The sequence below is a fragment of the Somniosus microcephalus genome, chromosome 4, assembly GCF_052327205.1.
Source record: "Somniosus microcephalus isolate GS21.2 chromosome 4, FLI_Smic_1.0, whole genome shotgun sequence".
Taxonomy (NCBI): domain Eukaryota; kingdom Metazoa; phylum Chordata; class Chondrichthyes; order Squaliformes; family Somniosidae; genus Somniosus; species Somniosus microcephalus.
Window position 1 is genome coordinate 255,001,405 of NC_140990.1, and position 20,897 is coordinate 255,022,301.

The following is a 20,897-nucleotide window of genomic DNA, read 5'->3' on the forward strand; positions in this document are numbered from 1 at the left end:
TCCTAGTGGATTTTAAGCCAAATAGTTCATGATACAGTAAATAAAACTTGTCTTGATCCTACTTACTACTGTAACCAAGGACCATGAAGGATGCTTTTATATATTCCTTATAATTTCTATTGGAAATTTTTTTTTTTAAAGCTCACTGAAAATTTAGCATGCATCTGTAGATTGTCACAGGTTCTCTTGATTTTCATATTGTAATTTTTAAGTTTTCATTTCTTTACCAAACTAATATTTTGTAAAAAAAAAAAAATCTTGCTGCTTAGTTTCTATGAATTATAATTGCCTCCCTCATGATTCTCTCAAAAAATAACTAATTTACAGTAATCTGAAAAGTAATTTTAATATACTTGTAATAAATATATCTTATTTCCATTATATGTTGACTATGCACCCAGTTTACTTGAAAACAAGTTTTAGCCCTGCAATGAGATATTGAATAGAGTCAGGGCACTTTTCCTAAAGGAATGAAGGAAAATTTTAGCTTGAATTAATCCACATTCATACATCTGTACTTCTCTTGTCGAGTACTATCTCTGACCCCTGCCATTTCTCTGGTACAGCTTTCATCTTTGCGCTCTCAATTCTGAGAGACATAAACTCAAGCATGCGGTGCACAACTGGCCTAAGCATCCATCACCAGATCAGGCTGGACCACATCAAGTACTGGCATTCTTTGTTCTCATCAGCCAAAATTGCCCACTATTCCAGGATCTTCCTAGAGGACAAAAATAATCCAGGCCTCCTCCTTTTTCTCATGACCAAATGCCTCCTTTAACGCCTTTCCCTCTCCCCTCCACTATCTCCAAGTACCAAGTCTAAGGAACTCATGGATTTCTTTGTTTTCAAGATAGAGAATACTTGTGCAGCTGCTTCCATTGCATTCTCTCCCATTGCTCCCAGAACCCATCTGTCTACATCTTCTCTCATTTCCCCACCTTTTCCAAGTTCATCTCATATGAGACCAACTCCTGCTCCCTCACTCCCCTTCTCTCTCAACTCCTGACCATACAACTCTCTCCCTGGCCCACATGCTAGCTGATATTGTCAACAGTTGCCTGTTCTCAGGCACCCCACCCCACTTCAAAACTGGCATCATTGCCCCCCCCCCCCCCCCTTCAAAAAAAACTATTTTCAACACTCCTGTTGGTTGATGCCCCAACTCCAGCCTTCCTTTCCTCTCTCGGGTCCTTGAATATGTTGTCTGCCAGTGCTGTGCTCATCTATCTCCTAACTCCCTATGTGATTTCTCTTCCCCCCCCCCCCCCCCCCAATCCCTTCTCGGCACCAAAACAGCTCTAACCAAAGTCATGAATTATTTCCTCTGTGCTTGTGACTGTAGTGCTTTATACCTCCCTTTCCTGTTTGACCTCTTTGTATCATTCAAAATGGTCAACCATGCCATGGTCCTCCAACATATTTTCTCCGTTGTCCAGCATGGATCCACTCCTGTCCAAATGCTTGCTCTTCCCACCTATGCACCGTCACCTCTGGTGTTCCTAAAATCATCTACTCTTGGCCCACTCCTCTTCCTCATCCACATGCTGCCTCTCAGCGATTATAATCCGCACGTATGCGATCAGCTTTCACATGTATGCTGATGATGCCCAGCTCTACTTCTCCATCACCTCTGACAGCTCAACCTCCTCTGTACTGTTGGCCTGCTTGTCCAGCATCCAGTCTTAGGTGAGTCTTAACTTCTTCCAGCTCAATATTTGGAAGACCAAAGCCATCGCCTTCACCCTCCACCACAAACTCCATTAGCAACGGATTCCATCCTCCTCCCTGGCCACTCTTTAAAGCTGAACCAGATTGTTTGGAACCATAGTGTCCTGTTTCACCCTAAATTAAACTGCAGATACCATATTTTCTCCAAAGACCACTTACTTTCACCTCTCCAACACTGCCTGCCTCTGGAACTTTTTATATATGCCTGTTACCGCCACAATCTCCTTCCTAGCCTTCCATCTTCCTCCATAAACGCCAACTTGTCCAAAACACATGTTTTGTGTTCCGCAGTAAATCCCTTGCACCCCTCACCTCAGTTCTTGCTGACCTATTTAATTCCCTGTCCTCCACACTGCGGGTTTAAAATCCTCATTTTTAGATCACTCCGTGGCCTTGGTTGGAATGGAGTTGGATGTATAGTCTTGACGATTTCAGGAGAGGGTTTCAGCTGGAGCTTTGCTAACATTGAGGTGAGCGGCACTAATAATTTTCATCAAAATCCCTGTAGACAACTTTGAACATCATAAGTATTGAAGTAAGCGTGCTGAAGTTTGTTTCATTACATTCGTTAGTTTAAGAGAAATGATCCTTTTTATTAATGTGCAGCTATGACAGGCCACTGAAACGTGGTTTGTATTTTGCACGAAATCTCGTTAGTTTTGGTATGTTAATGAGTTATTAATTTTTATGCTAATTAGAACTAAATTATTCAGACTTTTAGTTTGAAACAATGAAAACCTTATTGTAGATTGCAGTATTTTAATGTGCATCTGCAAATTTCTGTTAAGGTGGATTGACTCTTACTGCACCGTGGTGAAATTTCAGCTAAAGCATGAACAGGTTTTGGAGTATCGGCTTTTTAAGTTCAGCATTTGAGGGATAATTTAAATAGAAATCATAACATTGCTGTTTTAGTTTTGTAACCATAATATTCTTGTTTTTTTAACCAGGAAGTAGAGCCAAATTCTCCAGCTGCACTAGCTGGTCTTCGACCTCACACGGACTATATAATTGGAGCAGACACAGTCATGAATGAGGTAAATTGAGCACAGTATATTGTTTCCAGTTAAATATACAAAACCTGTGGAGTTTAGAAAGTGTTTACCTGTTAAGTGATTTCTAACCAGCAAAATACGAGTATTGGAGTCATACTGGCACAGGAGGAGGCCATTCGGCCCATCGAGTCCGTGCCGGCTTTCTGTAGAGCAATCCAGTCAGTCCCATTTCCCCCCCCCCCGCTCTATCCCCGTAGCCCTGCAAGTTTATTTCCCTCAAGTGCCTATCCAGTCTCCCCTTGAAAACATTGAGTGTCTCCGCTTCCACCACTTCCGTCAGCAGCGAATTCCAGGTCATCACCACTCGCTGCGTAAAAAAGTTTTTCTCACATCCCCCCCTGTATCTCTTGCCCAAAACCTTAAATCTGTGTCCCCTAGGCCTTGTGCCATCAACTAGTGGGAACAGCCTTTCCCCGTCTGGCCTATCCAAACCTGTCATAATTTTGTACACCTCTATCAAATCACCCCTCAACTGCCTTTGCTCTAATGAAAACAAATCCAGCTTCTCCAACCTGTCCTTGTAGCTAAGATCCCCTATCCCCGGAACCATTCTGGTAAATCTCCTCTGCACCCTCTCAAGGGCCTTCACATCCTTCCTAAAGTGTGGTGACCAGAATTGGACACAATATTCCAGCTGTGGCCTAACCAGTGCTTTATAAAGGTTCAGCATAGCTTCTCTACTTTTGTACTCACTACCTCTATTTGTGAAGCCCAAGATGCCATTGTTAACCACCTTCTCAATATGTCCTGCCACCTTCAGGGACCTATGCACATTAACTCCCAGGGCCCTCTGTCCCTGCACACTCTTTAAAACTGTGCCATTAAGTGTATATTGCCTCTCCCTGTTCCTTCTGCCAAAATGCATCACCTCACACTTCTCTGTATTAAATTCCATCTGCTACTTGTCTGCCCATTCTGCTAGCCTTTCTATGTCCTGTTGCAGTTGATTGATATCATCATCACTGTTTGTCACACCCCCAAGTTTGGTGTCATCGGCAAATTTAGAAATTCTACCGTGTTCCAGTATCCAGGTCATTTATTTATATATCAAAAAAAGCAGTGGCCCCAGCACTGACCCTTGGGGAACATCACTGTCTACCATCCTCCAGTCTGAAAAACAGCCATTTACCACAACTCGCTGTTTTCTGTCCTTAAGCCAATTCCTTAACCAAGCTGCCACTGTCCCACCTATTCCATGAGCCTCAATTTTGTTAACCAGCTTTCTCTGTGGTACTTTGTCAAATGCCTTCCGAAAATCCACGTAGCCAACATCCATTGCATTCCCTTCATCAATCCTCCCTGTTACTTCATCAAAAAATTCAATTAGATTAATCAAACACGATCTGCCTTTTACAAATCCATGTTGGCTCTCCGTAATTAGCTTAAGGCTCTCCCGTTAATTTTTTCCTTGATTAATGTTTCTAAAACTTTACCCACCACTGATGTTAAACTGACTGGCCTGTAGTTACTAGGATTGTCATTACACCCTTGTACAATGGTGTCACATTTGCCACTCTTCAATCCTCAGGCACCTCCCCTGCATCTAGGGAAGATTGGAAAATTATGGCAAGCCCTTCCGCTATCTCCTCCCCCAGTTCCCTTAGCAACCTGGACCAGGCAACTTGTCCACTCTAAGCATACCCAGCCTTTCTAGTACATCCTGTCTATCAATTTTCACCCCTTCCATTGCTTCTACCTTTTCCACTTCTACTGATATTTTGTCAGCATCCACCTCCTTAGCAAACACCGATACAAAGTACTCATTGAGCCTTGCCCTGCGCCTCTAAGCATATATCACCTTCTTTGTCTCTAATAGGCCCCACCCCGCTTCTTACTACATGCTGGTAGACGATTTTTGGGTTCCTTTTTATGTTAAACGCCATTCTATTCTCATATTCTCTCTTTGCCAATCTTATTTTCATCTTCACATCCCCTCTCAACTTAATGTATTTGGTCTGGTTCTCCCTTGAAGAATTCACCTGACATGCATCATACACCCTCTTTTTGTTTCATCATCTCCTCTATCTCCCTTGTCATCCAAGGAGCCCTTGCTTTGGTTCCCATACCCTTCCCCCTTGTTGGAATGTACCTAGCCTGTACTTGGAACATCTCCTCCTTAAAATCACCCATTATTCCGTTACAGTTTTTCCTGTCAGTCTTTGGTTCCATTTTATCCTGGCTAGATCCTTTCGCATCCCATTGAAGTTAGCCCTATTCCAGTTTAGAAGTTCCACTCTAGATTGTTCCTTGCTCCTCTCCATTGCTAAACTAAATCTTATGATATGATGATCACTCGTACCCAGGTGTTCTCCCACAGACACTTGGTCAACCTGGCCCACCTCATTCCCCAGCACCAGATCCAGCAATGCCTCCTTCCTAGTTGGGCCAAGAACATTCTCCTGAACACATTTCAGAAATTCCTCCCCCCCCTCCTCTCCCTTTACCCAAGCATTATCCCAATCGATATTTGGGTAATTAAAGTCCCCCAATATCCCCACTCTTTCGCACTTGCATATCTCTGCGATTTCCCTGCAGATTTGCTCCTCTACCTCCCTCTCGCTATTTGGAGGCCTATAGAATACCCCCAATAGTGTGATCATACCCTTTTTGCTCCTCAACTCTAACCAAATGGATTCTGTCCTTGCCCCTTCAAGAACATCCTCCCTTTCCAACACTACAATGTCATCGTTAATCAGCGCTGCCACCCCACCACCCTTTTTTTTTCCTTCCCTATATTTTCTGAACACCTTGTACCCTTGAATACTAAGTGCCCAGTCCTCACCGTTTTTAAGCCACGTTTCTGTTATTGCCACAACATCATATTGCCAGACGGCTAATTGTGCTTGTAGCTCACCAACCTTATTCACCACACTGTGTGCTTACGTACATGCATTCTATACCCATTTTTTTAATTTTTCGGAGTCTTTCTTCGTCTGCTCCTATCTAATACGGTACTACTACCGCCTCTAGTGCTATCTTCTCCAGTACTATCCTTATTCCTCTTTTCTACTCCTATATGCTGGTGCCCATTCCCCTGCCAAGCTAGTTTAAACACTCCTCAACAGCACTAACAAACCTCCCTGTGAGAATATTGGTCCCAGCTCTGTTGAGGTGTAACCCGTCCAGCTTGTACTGGTCCCACCTTCCCCAGAAACGGTCCCAATGCCTCAGAAATTTAAAGCCATCTCTCCAACCACGCATTCATCTGTTCTATCCTCCTATTCCTGTACTCACTAGCACGTGGCACCGGGAGTAATCCGGAGATTACTACCTTTTGCGGTCCTGCTTTTTAATCTCTCTCCTAGCTCCCTAAACTTTGCCTGCAGGACCTCATCCCTCTTTCTGCCGATGTCGTTGGTACCAATATGGACAACAATCTCTGGCTGTTCACCCTCCCAGCTCAGAGTGTCCTGCAGCCGCTCAGTGACATCCTTGACCCTGGCACCGGGGAGGCAACATACCATCCTGGAGTCATGTCTACGGCCGCCCAAACGCCTGTCTGCTCCCCTAACTAACGAATCCCCTACCACTATAGCTCTTCCACTCTTTTTTTTTTGCCGCCCCCCCCCCCCCATTGTAGCTGAGCCATCCGTGGTGCCTTGGACTTGACTCTGGCTGCACTCCCCAGAGGAACCGTCACCCTCCCCAGTACTCAGAACAGAATACTGGTTGGAGAGCGCGATGCACTACGGGGACTCCTGTACTACCTGCCTGGTCCTCCTCCTTCTCTTCTGTCTGGCGGTCACCCATTCCCTCTCTGCCTGCATACGCTTAAGCTGCAAGGTGACCACCTCTAGAAATGTGCTATCCATGTAACTCTCAGCCTCATGGGTGCACCGCAGTGACTCTAGCTGCCGCTTAAGCTCTGAAACCCGGAGCTCGAGTTGCTGTAGCTGGCGACACTTCCCGCACATGTGGTCGTCCAGGCTACGCGAAGCGTCCAGGACTTCCCACATGGCACAGGATGTGCACTCCATGGGACTGAGCTGCCATGCCTCTATTTAATAGACTAAGAACTTTCCCAGCAGAAATCAACTTAAAACTTAACAAAAAACACTCCCCAGCTACTCACCAATCGGCTCTTTCCCTCTATTTAATGGGTATTAACTAACTTAGCAGAAATAAACTTATAAACTTAAAAAAAAATACACGCAGCAGCTACTCACCAATCAGCTCCTTCCCTTGTGCCGATATCACTTTTTTTACTCTGACGTCACTTTTTCAAAAACTGCCTCTGTTGAGTTGCTGCCGCTCCTTTTAACTGCTCCGCTCTTGCTGTGCTCCCTCCATGTCTGCTCCTTCTGATCTCGGGCACTTAAATGATTTTCTGTAAGCATGCAACAGCATAAAGATTCTGCAATGCTTTGAGAAACTGCAAGCGTATAGTATTGTTTGTATTAGGACTGAAACTTTTTGTTTATTGTAGAGAGGATTTTGAGAGCGAGATTGCATAGTTAAAAATCATGAGTGCCTTTTTGAACTTGTGAAAATGATGGGAATACAAATTCCCTCCTCAAAATATCCCATATTTTCTCCTTTTCTGTGAATCTAGCACTTATGCTGACAATACCACATCTTGATCAGTCTTCCACGGCTGTAACCTAATCAAGATGAGAGGTTCACATAAAACTCTTGAGAGCAGAGTTTCTGTAACTTTTTTTTCTTTTATCTTATTTAAACCCTGACAAATTGTTGCCTTTTAAGTTAAATACTGATGCCTGGATCTGAGAATATTTTTTGTTAAATATTCCAGGATTTTTTGGCACTTTGAGATTCTTATGTGCTGAATGCAAGAGTTTACAGGAAGTTACCAGGAAAATCCATAACGTCTGACTAGAAGTGTAGATTACTTAAATACAAACCACTAAATAATGTTGGGTAATGGTTCTAGCAGCTTATTGTTGAGATACTTTGGTTTTAAGTTGTGGAGATAGGATAGTTTGGTTTAATAGATTGGTCATGTGCATCATATGTCAGTGAAATGTTAGGGCACCTGTGTATATTGTACAGAGAATCCCACTTAAAGTTATGGTGATGCTGCATTGCATTCCTATATTAATGTTCTAACTGAATTGTAAATATCCTGCATTAAACATAAGGACATAGATTTAAAAGTTAAGGATAGCATTACATTGAAAGAAGAAGCTTATAATGTTGCAAAGAATAATAGTGAGCCAGAGGATTGGGAGAGTTTCAGAAACCAGCAAAAGTTGACCACAAAATTGATAGAGAAAACTAGCAAGAAATATAAAAGCAGATTGTAAGAGTTTCTACATGTATGCAAAAAGGAAAAGAATAGCAAAAGTAAACATTGGTCTCTTAGAGGCTGAGACAGGAGAAATTATTATGGGAAATAAGGAAATGGCAGAAACGTTAAACAAATATTTTGTATCTGTCTTCACAGTAGAAGACACAAAAAGCATACCAAAAATGGTGGGGAAACAAGGGTCTAATGAGGGTGAGGAACTTAACGTAATTAATATAAGTAGAGAAAAAGTACAAGAGAAACTAATGGGACTAAAAGTCGACATTCCCTGGACCTGACGGCCTACATCCTAGGGTTCTAAAATAGGTGGCTGAAGAGATAGTGGATGCATTGGTTTTGATCTTCCAAAATTCCCTAGATTCTGGAGAGGTTCCAGCGGATTGGAAGGTCGCAAATGTAACACCGCTGTTCAAGAAAGGAGGGAGAGAAAAACGGGGAACTGCAGGCCAGTTAGCCTGACATCAGTCCTCGGGAAAATACTGGAATCCATTGTTAAGGAAGTGGTATCAAGTCACTTAAAAAATCATAACATGATTCAGCAGAGTCAACACGGTTTTATGAAAGGGAAATCATGTTTGACAAATTTATTAGAGTTTTTTGAGGATGTAACTAGCAGGGTAGATAAAGGGGAACCAGTGGATGTAGTATATTTGGATTTCCCAAAGGCATTCGATAAGGTGCCACATAAAAGATTATTACACAAGATAAGGGCTCATGGGGTTGTGGGTAATATAGTAGCATGGATAGAAGATTGGTTAACGGACAGAAAACAGAGAGTAGGGATAAACGGATCTTTTTCAGGTTGGCAGGCTGTAACTAGTGGGATGCCGCAAGGATCAGTGTTGGGGCCTCAGCTATTTACAATCTATATTAATGACTTAGATGAAGGGACCGAGTGTAATGTATCCAAGTTTGCTGATGATACAAAGCTAGGTGGGACAATAAGCTGTGGGAAGAACACTGAGTCTGTAAAGGGATATAGATAGACTAAGTGAGTGGGCAGTAAGGTGACAGATGGAGTATAATGTAGGGAAATGTGAGGTTATTCACTTTGGTAGGAAGAATAGAAAAACAGAATATTTTTTAAATGGTTAGAAACTTTCAAATGTGGGTGTCCTCATGCAAGAAACACAGAAAGCTAGCATGCAGGTACAGCAAGCAATAAGGAAGGCAAATGGCATGTTGGTCTTTATTGCAAGGGGGTTGGAGTACAAGAGTATGGAAGTCTTGCTACAATTGTACAGGGCCTTGGTGAGACCACACCTGGAGTACTGTGCACAGTTCTGGTCTCCTTATCTAAGGAAGGATATACTTGCCTTGGAGGCGGTGCAGCGAAGGTTCACTAGATTGATTCCTGGGATGAAAGGGCTGTCCTATGATGAGAGATTGTGTAGAATGGGCCTATACTCTGGAATTTAGAAGAATGAGAGGTGATCTCATTGAAACATACAAGATTCTGAAGGGGATTGACAGGGTAGATGCTGAGAGGTTGTTTCCCCTGGCTGGAGTGTCTAGAACTAGGAGGCATAGTCTCCGGATAAGGGGTAGGCCATTTAAGACTGAGATGAGGAGGAATTTCTTCACTGAGGGTTGTGAATCTTTGGAATTCTCTGCACCAGAGGGCTGTGAATGCTAAGTCTTTGGGTATATTCAAGGCTGATATAGATAGATTTTTGGACTCTAGGGGAATCGAGGGATATGGAGATCGGGTGGGAAAGTGGAGTTGAGGTCGATGATCAACCATGATCTTATTGAATGGCAGAGCAGGCTCGAGGGGTCGTATGGCCTACTCCTGCTCTTATTTCTTATGTTCTTATAGATGTAGGATGTGTGCAGGAAGTACTACAGTGCACTAATTTAAGACCTTTATCAATTTAATTTGGTTGTATGTTTTTGTATATGCATTGAATGGACCCAGGAAATAGCATTAGTGATGCATTTAAAAATGTGTTTTTTTCCTAGTCCGAAGATCTCTTCTCTCTGATAGAGACACATGAAGGGAAACCTTTGAAGCTGTATGTCTACAATACAGACACAGATAACTGCCGGGAAGTCGTTATCACACCAAACACTACATGGGGTGGAGAAGGCAGGTAAGGTGCAAATTCATTTTGATGAGATTAACTATGCAAATCTGAAATAAAACCAGGAAATGCTGGACATACATACCCTATCAACATCTGGAAGGAGAAAAGATGGCTTAATATTTTGGTAGAGATCCTTTGCCCTGCAGATAACACATTTTGGGTAGACCAAGGATATCTAGCCTACCTATTCTCTTTTCAAATCCTGACAGACCTGCTGAGTAGTTCCAGCACTTTTTGTTTCTCATTTTAATATTTCCCTGCTAGAATTTGGTAAATAATGTACACAAATTGTTTTAAGCCTAGGGTGTGGTATTGGATATGGCTACTTGCATCGAATTCCAACCCGTCCATTCACAGAGGGTAAAAAAATAAGTCTTCCAGAGCAGCAGCCAGGTACACCAGTCAGTCCATTGAAAGATGGCTTCACAGAGGTAATATTTGATTTGTTTTATCTTGAAGATTTATTTATAGGAAATTTTGCTTTGTGTGCAGTTGAAAAGTTTGATGGTTTACTATTGTGTAAAATTGAAAAATGTGATGGGCCGTTAGGTTCCTAGTGCATTTTATATTTTTCACTTTACATTTTAATGTAAGAAATTTTGAAAGACAATTACGAGGATTTCAGAAGCAGTCGGTTGTTTCAATTCATGAAAAGGTATACATCTTTGAAGCAAGAAAAGTTTGCAGACACCAGTTTTCATTTTAAGTGTCGTAGAGTCATAACGGCACAGAAGGAGGCCATTCGGCCCATTGAGTCCGTGCCGTGCTGTGAGAATTAATAAATTTACTAATTTTTATACAGTGCAAAACATGGCTTACATTAACAGTCTACAGAGTATTTAAAAGAGTAGTTAAACAGAACTCAAGTGGGATTTTTACTTGCGCACTAGCTATTTATACAATCATACCTACATTTCTGGTGTTACAAAACCCTTCTGTTTTACAATCTTTTTTTCTTAAAATCAATCTGTTGATGTTAAGTGCAGTTTTTAAAATTAGAGCATGTCTCAATAATTCTGCCCAGTCTTGCTGAAAATATCCTTCCTGTGATTGTGATCAGTCCACAAAATAATTTTTTTTTACTTCAGAAGCTTTTGCTATTTAAGGTAGTTTACTCCATGCTAATAAAATTTAGAAAATTTTCATTGTACTGTAATCTGAGTATAATAGTATAAAACTATTTTAATATGCTAAAGATTACTTAAATGTTAGAAATAGTGTTCACTCCTGTAATAGATGTCGCAGTGTGCTTTTAAATTTTGTACTGCTATATAATTTGCTGTAGTTTTAGGTCTGAGTTCATTTATGCTGTATGATGGTTAGATGAGCGCTGCTATCTTTGTAGGTTCAGCTGTCTGCTGTTACTTCAGCGTCTGCTGCAAACACCAGCCTCCAGCAGGGACTATCAGGACTTTCACTTGGTACAGCTCCCCCTTCTGTCAACAGTGTTCTTAATACAGGTATGAGTTAATAGCATTTGCACAAGTACTGGCATTTATTAAAGAAAGGCTTCACTCTCTGATACTTCCATTTAAAATCTCTCCTCCAAAAAAAATACCTGAGTGTTTTATATATGCCTAACTCAAGATAATTCAAGCTGTGCCATTCTGAAAGCTGCTTCTGGACTGCTCTATCTCCATTTCTGGGGATAGGTTATCAACCAATAACAACTGTAAGCCCACTAACTCCCACAGCTACCTTGACTACACTTCCTCCCATCCCACATCCTGTAAGTACTCTATTCCATTCTCCCAGTTTCTCCCTCTCCATCGCATCTGTTTGACGATGCCACCTTCCATACCAGTGCTTCCAATATGTCTTCCTTTTTCCTCAACCGAGGATTCTCCTCCACCGTGGTTAACGGGGCCTTCGACTGTGTCCGTTCCATTTCCCACACCTCTGCTCTCGCCCTTCCCCTCCCTCCCAGAACCATGCTAGCGTTCCAATTGTCCTCGCCTTCCACCCCACCAGCCTCCACATTCAACAGATTATTTTCTGCCACCTCCAGTGTGATGCCACCACCAAACACATCTTCCCCCTCCCAGCATTCTGAAGGGACAGTTCCCTCTGTGACACCCTGGTCCACTCCTCAATCAACTCCTTCCCTTCGCCCGGCACCTTCCCGTGCAATAGCAGGAGATGCAACACCTGCCCTTTTACTGCCTCCTTTCCCACCGTCCAGGGCCCCAAACACTCCTTCCAGGTGAAAGAGATTTGCTTGTACTTCTTTTAATTTAATATACTGTCTTCACTGCTCACGATGCGGTCTCCTCTACATTGGGAAGGCCAAACGTAGATTGAGTGACCACTTTGCAGAACACCTCCGTTCAGTCTGCAAACGTGACCCTGAGCTTACGGTCGCCTGTCCTTTTACTTCTCAGCCCCACTCCCACTCTGACATCGGCCTCCTACACTGTTCCAATGAAGGTCAACTTAAGCTCGAGGTACAGCACCTCATCTTTTGATTAGTCACTTTACAGCCTTCCAGACTGAACATTGAGTTCAACAATTTCGTATCATGTCCACTTTCCCAATTTCTTTTCGGACAGTAGCTGTTGGTAATGATTCTGCTATTCCCATTTACACCTCCTCTCGACCCATCTTTTGTTTCTTTACTTGTCCCATTACCATCCCTTTTGTCATTTAATCTCTCCTGCCTTCCACCCTATCACAGACCTTCCCTTTTGTTCTTTCTGCTCCTCCCCACCTCTCTTTCCCCCCCCCATCCCCTTCCCTGCCCCTCTACTTGCTTAAAACCTGTTACAACTCTTAACTTTTTCCAGTTCTGACGAAAGGTCATCGATCTGAAACATGAACTTTGTTTCTCTCCGTGGATGCTGCCTGACGACCTGAGTATTGCCAGCATTTTCTGTTTTTATTTCAGATTTCCAGCATCCGCAGTATTTTACTTTTGTGGACTGTTCACCCATGTTGAGTTCCCTAATCAGAAAAGACTCAACCTTATGTGTCCAGGCTGCAGCTGTTCATGTTATCTGAGTAGGGATTAGCAAGGTTCCCATTCCCTCACTCCACATGATGAATGCTCAAGTACAAATTAAAAGCTTAAAGCATTGGGAGTCAAACCTCACTGATAATGAGTCTTTGACTTGCTGTTACCAATTCAAATCTGCTTTAGATACATTCTCTGGTTCAGTGGCATCACTCGCCTTGTAAGTGGTCTGACCATCTTTTATGGAATTGACTCACTTTCTTATACTGTAGCTACTTGCATGATAAAGTAACCTGTGGGGGGAGGGGGGTGGTGACTGGAGCGTACCTCCTTATGGCCTGAACTGGATATTGTATCTCTTTTATGTACTACATATGCTTTATTTGCTGAATATATAGGATAACAAGTTACAATTGGATTCATTTGGTACAACTTTTTGTAAAAATACAAATATAATGAACACACTATACTTCTCCACATCAGTGTATTGTCTTGCTTGACAAACTAACATGTCTATTCTCCCTGCAGCCTTTTGCTGCATGACATTTGCAGCATTCGGTTTCAAAATCCACTGGCTGTGTCTGTGTTTTTATCTCGCTGTCCACAGCCTGAGAGGTAAGGCCTGCCACACCTGATGCTGTGCACCTGCCAGACCTCTGCTGAGCACCCAGGACCAGCAATTCCCCAACACCATGGGTGTGAGGCGTTTATCAATTATTGAGACAAGCGAGCAAGTTGCTTATTATTTACGGTCTGAGGAAACATCAAAGTTAGCTTATGTGCATCTTAACTACCTATCATCTCGGACCCTTTTTTAATTTACGCGAATACGTTTTGCTTTAAAATGCTACATTTACAGTAACATTGTTTCCCAAATCTTTTCTGTGAAAAAATTGTGAGAAGATCCTTCTGGAAAGCAAAGGACTGCTTTGACAGCAAAGCAAAATATTTTAACTCTGAAAAATAACTGATTTCACAGAATCACAGAATCACAGAAACCCCACAGTGCAGATAGAGGCCATTTCGGCCCATCGAGCCTGCACCGACACATATCCCACCCGATCCCCGTAACCCCTACACCAACACATATCCCACCCTATCCCCGTAACCCCACGTATTTAATCCCCCTAACACTAACACTAAGGGTCAATTTATCATAGCCAATCATCCTAACCCGCACATCTTTGGACTGTGGGAGGAAACCGGAGCACCCGGAGGAAACCCACGCAAACACGGGGAGAATGTGCAAACTCCACACAGACAGTCACCCGAGGCCGGATTCGAACCCGGGTCCCTGGCGCTGTGAGGCAACAGTGCTAACCACTGTGCCACCTTTCTCTGAGTACGGGCTTTCAGTGAACACCACAACATAAATATTCTAATGAGCAAACATTGTTGTTCTACTTTATAATACAGTACACGTTTAGAGAAAAACATTTTTAGCCTTCATTATAATTTAGCATAGTTTGATCAATTGAGGTCTGTTCATGCACTTAAGACTTGTTATTTTGATATTAATGTACAGGAAACTTTCTGGTATCCGGCACTGACTGGACCGAGCTGGTGCCGTACCATCAAAACTGCTGTAGAAACCAGCGCTAATGTTAAAACATACGGAGCTTTTGAGCTCCGTGTGAATCAGCAAACCCTGTGCTTCAAAACAGTCGGCCGCAGCTTAAAAGCGTCTCTGTAGCTAAGCAACAGCTTCAGCTAGACCTTGCAGAGCCTGACTGGAAAAAAAAAGCAATGAGAAGTAAAAAAACTTATAGGAAACGGCTCCTGAATTTTGCCGGTAGATAGAGCTTTCCGGACATTTAACCTCCGGTTAAGCGAAAGTTTCCTGTAGGTTCTTAAAAAGCTTCATACAAAATCCGTTTGGGAGCTACATTTGAAGATCTCATTATTTGAAACTCACGATTACAGTGTAATAGAACATTATTTTTGGTTGTCAGCCAGAAGAATATTTTACCTTGATAGGCGAAACTTACGGGGACGTGAGCTTTGTAAAAGGAACTTGCGGGGCCTTTTACAAAGCTCACAATCCTGCAAAATTCTGGCCAATAAGTCCGAATGTTGTATACTCCAAATTTATTACTTCACATTGCTTCCACCACTACCTGTACTAGCATCACCAGTAATTCATCCACATGCTGTATGGCTCAAAATAGTCTCTGCAGAGATAATCTATGTTGGAAGGACAAATTCTGCAGCTATAGTGCTATGTATTTTTCAGTTTGAAAAAACACAATTCAAACATTTAATGTGCCACTTTAGTGAAATTGTAGTAACAACACTATTTGGACTTGACCTTTGTCTTCCATGTCACCTGCTGTTCTTCATTGTGCTACATATTCTGTGTAGTGTACCAGTGAAAGCTTCCATTGCTATATTCTGTGCACTGGACCATCAATACAGAATTACTTTTCCAGCTCATAAAAAAGAATGACTGCTTAAGAATACACATTAGCAATGTACATTTTGCCCATTTCCATCAACATTTATTTTGGGGAAAAGATTGTATTTTCTACTTTAGATTTCTTGGGTGCAAGAGTAACACTTTCTGAGCACATATCTGTATATTTTATAAGAAAACATTGTTTTTCATATTTATGCTGTTTGCAAGGGATGCTGGAAAATCAATAGTTGTTTGTTCAAAACATTTCAAGACTTTCTTTAGTAAACTTCTGTGTTTTTAAAAAAATCTTTTGTAAGGTGTTCCAACAGTTCCGTTGTTGCCTTCATCTGTGAATTCGTCCCCGGGTACAGTACCAACAAATATAAATGTTGATACTACCCTACCTGGTAAGTCTCTATAATTATAACATAAGAATCATAACTCAGCATGTTGCTAGTGGTTAATTTGTTTCCTATCTAGATGTTAATTTGCTTTATTGCATTTCAAAGGAAAACACTTTTACCTCAAAATGGAGTGGCAATGTAAAATATAGACTATTTGGAGACATTATTAGTCGAATATGTGCACATTTATAGCTAACTAGTTAGTGCCTGATGACAATGTTTGAGTACACTTATGCACTTGTAATTGCTGATCACCTTTTGAGAGGTAAATAAATTCTAAACGTGTTGTAATGAATGGGGATGATGTATCATACAGTTCTGTATGTTTCTGTCAATATTTGGACAAATTGAATGCAAGTACTGTTCATTTTTCTGAAAGAGGTGCCATACATGTAGTATTCTTCACTGTTAACATTGGTATTATAGACAATATCCCATGAGCTAATATGCATATTGTATAATCTTTTCAATATTTACAGGACTAATGCCATTACCAAGTGGACTGCCTAATTTACCCAAGCTACCCAACTTGAATATCACCCTACAGAACCTTGCTCCAGTGACCTTACCAGGAATAGGTGTGATACCTCCACCCACTGGTATGTTTATAGAGTATTGTAAATGTCCTTCATCCAGTCTACATAATTACTTAAAATGGGGATATTTTAATTCTATTGAGCCATAATTCTGGATAACTATTAAGTGGGAAGCATTTTAGAATAATCTCTGATTTCTGTTTATTATTATTTTTCCCCTTTTAAATCGCCATCTGCCACCCACTGTTCCTCATCTGTGAGGACTGCCAGACCTTTGCTAGTGATGTTCTTGTGCAAGTCACTGGGAGGTTTAATAGGATAATTTGCTTCCTTCCCCTCCCCCTTCAATCAATGCCAAATAATCTGGAATTCTCATTGTGGGAAATTACTGTGCTACTGCATGTTAGTGTGTCAGCACACCAACCTGCTGTCACTTTATTGGAAATTGCTACTTTCTGTTTCAGCCTCTTTTTTTAAAAAAAAAAAGGACATTCAATTTTTGCTTCTAAAAATATACATGTGACAAATAAATTCCATTCTCTGAACATTATAAATTCAGTTGCATTGACACTGTACTGCTCACAAAGCCTCTTCCAAATTCGAGTATATGGAGTAGTGGTAGTATATTTTTATTGTGATGTTTTTCTCCTAGGTTTTCCATCAGCTGCTCAGCTGCCGGCACTAAATCTTCCTGGAATGCCCCCTCTAACGATGCCTAACATGTTTCCCTCACAACCACCCTTGATTACTGGGGCAAAGGCTGGTCTAACTGAAACAATTTCAGCCATCTCTCCAAGAGTAGGTGGTTTTCATGTTTCTGCCTCTGCACCGCCTGCTGAACAAACCCCTGCCCTCATTTTGGATACTGCAACTGTTTCCATGACAACTACTGCTGACGTCCAAACAACTGCATCACCTAATGCAAACAATGAAGAGCCATCTTCCATTTCCACAGATGCACAAGCTTCTTCTGAGTCGTCTTAACTGCAGACCTTTTCAAAAGCAGGAGTTGATTAATGTATTTATTCAGCTTGTTCTGAAATTAAAACATTGTAAAGGATAGACTGGCATGATTACATCTCAAGGAGCTTTAAACCTTTGTACATAATTGTAATGATGAGGTAAATACATAACCTTTAATACAATTGGATGGTTTACTACATTGTTAAGCAATGGGGTTACTTTTGATGTAAATGGAAAATAAATTATTTTAACAAATACAGATTCAATTACCTCTCCGCCCCCCCCCCGCCCCCCCTCTTCAGCTGAGTTTTGTTTCTGGTACAGCATTGGTGCTGTTCAATTACTTATTTGTTGCATCTTTAGGCAGTATCTTGTCTAATCTTTTCTAACCTGTGCAATTTGCAGATCACCAGTTTGCTGTATCATTAAAACATCCTGCTGTTTTTAATGATAATTGAAAGGAAATAGTGTAGGAGAAAATTTATGTACAGCTGAAATCCAGTAGATGTCACTGTGAACATAACAGGGAATATATTTGAAAGAGATGATCTAGCAATAAATTCTACTAGAAAGCCACTAGTCCTGAATTATTTTAGTTTAAAATTCTGCTGGTATTTTTCAGAATAGAAGGAAAATTCTATTTTTAAAAAAGCTACCTTGTCAACTCTTGTGTGCCAAAATCCAATGTTGCTTTTGTGTTTATAACCTGAAAATCCTGTGACTGTCAGGATCTCAAGTGAGTGATACGGTATGAAAGAAAATGATTAGTTGAAATTCTTGAATGTAAAGTACTAACAGATTCAGCATTTGATATAAATGTAATCATGTGAAATGTTTTAAACACAAGTGTGATGCCATTTAAAATGCTGCTGAATAGCATTGAGTGACTGAGTCATCTCTAAGAAAAACGGTTTGTACATTATAGCTTGGAGAATGAGACGAGAACAAATCATTGAGGGGCTTTTCATGTAGGGCAATAATCAAGAAACTCATTGAAAATGTTGTGGAAGCAGGATACTGGGCTGGTGTACTGTGTGATAAAATAGGAAATGTCGCAGCCTCTAATCCTAAGCCATTTTCAAGCCGAGTGTTTCTACTTTATCTCGCTGCTTGTTCTGGCTAAGCTATAACAAACCTGTGGGTATGTTAAAGATTTGAGGATTTTTGGGGGGAGAGGTAGGATTACTTGCATCAGAAGAGCAGGGCTTTGAGGTGAATGGAACAGAAAGTTAACTTTTGGATTGTGGATCTTAGTTGACATCTCCTACCTGCCCTGACTTGTTGAACACTAACTAAGGCCAGGAGCGAATTCATTTATGCTAATATCTAGACTGAGGGAGGCAGAATATCTCTAGAAACTGATGCAGTAAAGTTCTGTTAATATTTTGGTTGCAGTAAGGTGGAGTAGAAAAAGTAGACACTAGAGAAGAAAGGGGGACAACTGAAGGATATTTTAGGCAAATGAGTAGAATGCAAGACATTCTTAGTATTGGTCAAGAGCAGGATGTGGATCTAAAAATGTGAGTATTGTTATGTTATAATATGAAATAAAAATCTAGTTACCGGTCTAAGGAACAAATTTGTATTTATTTATTTCGCTAGTATCCCATTCCAAATAAGGCTTAATGGTTTTTCTTTTTAATTGTGCCCTATGGCATGAATATTCTTGATGATGCTTATTTAAAGTGAATATGAACAGAATAGTAAAAACCTTAACATTGCAAAATGAAACATGGGATAGCAGAATTTTGTGGATAAACATTTGTCTGATAATCTGGCCAAATATAAAGACATTTAAAAATGAATACTTGTATTTATAAATTGGTGATGGAATCTATACTAAAACAAATCTTTGTATTAGAGTATACTGCAGGTACAGTCTCAAAGCAGTACCTGCTTTGAGAGTGGTTCAAACTAACAACATCAAGTAATACAGATGACTGCACCTTACTCAAACTAGAGAAAAGCCAACTTCTGCACATGGATACTTGGAACACCTGCAGTACTCTAACAGGAGTCTGAATGCCAGAGAAATTTAAGTGTCCTTGGTTTTTATGACTTGATTAAAATATAATCCAACAGAATTTATTTAGTGATAAACCTGTGGACATTTCAAAAAAAAAAGTCACATACAACTCTTATTAAATCAGAAAAGTGTGTGCCAATTTATTTGTAGCGAGACCATTTTGAGAATTGGCCTCCAGCTAAGGTGGGGTTTTAAACTTTTTTGCACGGTTCATAAGCAAGTAATTTTAATCTATTAAACATACTGTTGTAGGCAATGTCATTCTTTTACATAGTTAACATTTAGATTTTTAAATTGCTGTTCCAACTTTTAACTACTTCATACAGTGTATATGTACAAAATTGACTGTTTATTAAAAAGTTAGTCCAGCAGCACAGTACTTAACATAACTCCAATTGCAATCTTATAAGGACACTTTACAGTTGGGACTTTTTTTTTAATTGAAATGTTTTTAGTGTTTATCTGGTTCTATTGCAAATTCCATTCTTAGAACCACTCAAGTGTTCATCATTTGAGTGTCCATAAAGTGCCTTTTACACGACCAAAGCATTTCTGATTTTGTAGCTTTTGGTGTGGAAAATTTGTCCCAGATCATCTTCATCCATATTTTATGGCCCCGTTACCTTACATGGATACATAAAGTTAGGAGCAGGAGTAGGCCATTTGCCCCCTCGAGCCTGTTCTGCCATTTAATGAGATCATGACTGATTTACAGAAATGCCTTCAGAGGCAATGTATTGACTCTAGTGCCACTGTCCTCACCCTCCTCCTCCTTTAGGGACCTCCTTAAAACTTACCTCTTTGATCAAGGTTTTGGTCATCTCTCCTAATATCTCCTCTGTCTCAGTGTCCACTTTTGTCTGATTATGCCTCTGTGAAGCTCCTTGGGATGTTTTTCAATGTTAAAGCTGCTATATAAATGAGAGTTTCATTGGCTGTCTCCTGAAAAGTACTGTCAGTGGTCAAGGTAAATGGTAGCTGTTTGTAAATGCGTGTCAGATACAGTACAGCTGCTTTTAACCTAACCCGCCCAGGGATTTCAATGGAGAGTAAAATGGGACGAGGTATAAAACTGGCATCTAACCCGAATCTGCCCCATTCCTGCTAGATTATTGTTGGATTAAAATCTGGGCTGGTATCTTGATTTTGGAAACACACAGCCACCCCCACCAGCTAGCAATACATCTTTGCCATTTAGGGACAGGAGTATGCCATTCAACCCCTCAATTAGAACATGGCACTTCAACTCAATTTACTTGCCTATGCTCCGTATCTTTTGATACCCGTACTTAGCAAAAATCTATCTCTCAGTCTTGAAAGCTCCAATTATCCTAGTATCTGCAGCCTTTGTGGAAGAATTTTCCAGATTTCTTCCAAACAGTAGTGTCTTGGCCAAAATTCCAAAGTTGTGATAATATAATAACTGTAGTTGATTTTGCTGTTGGGCAGACCTTGAGTTCAATTAAAAGTTAGAAGAAACAGCA

The 20,897-nt window shown here is 40.9% G+C and overlaps 1 protein-coding gene across 5 annotated transcripts in view; it reads left to right on the forward strand.

The window, feature by feature from the left end:
- gorasp2 (golgi reassembly stacking protein 2) overlaps positions 1-18,966 on the forward strand; it is a 49,786-nt gene extending 30,820 nt beyond the window's left edge. For all 5 annotated transcript variants that reach the window (XM_085986252.1, XM_085986251.1, XM_085986254.1 and 2 more), the window contains 7 exons: positions 2,682-2,768; positions 10,015-10,145; positions 10,438-10,570; positions 11,485-11,599; positions 15,802-15,891; positions 16,368-16,487; positions 17,077-18,966. In XM_085986252.1, the coding sequence (XP_085842378.1) occupies positions 2,682-2,768; positions 10,015-10,145; positions 10,438-10,570; positions 11,485-11,599; positions 15,802-15,891; positions 16,368-16,487; positions 17,077-17,408 (1,008 nt within the window). In that variant the 3' untranslated portion in view covers positions 17,409-18,966. The remainder of the gene's footprint in view (positions 1-2,681; positions 2,769-10,014; positions 10,146-10,437; positions 10,571-11,484; positions 11,600-15,801; positions 15,892-16,367; positions 16,488-17,076) is intronic.
- Positions 18,967-20,897: the final 1,931 nt, after the last annotated feature.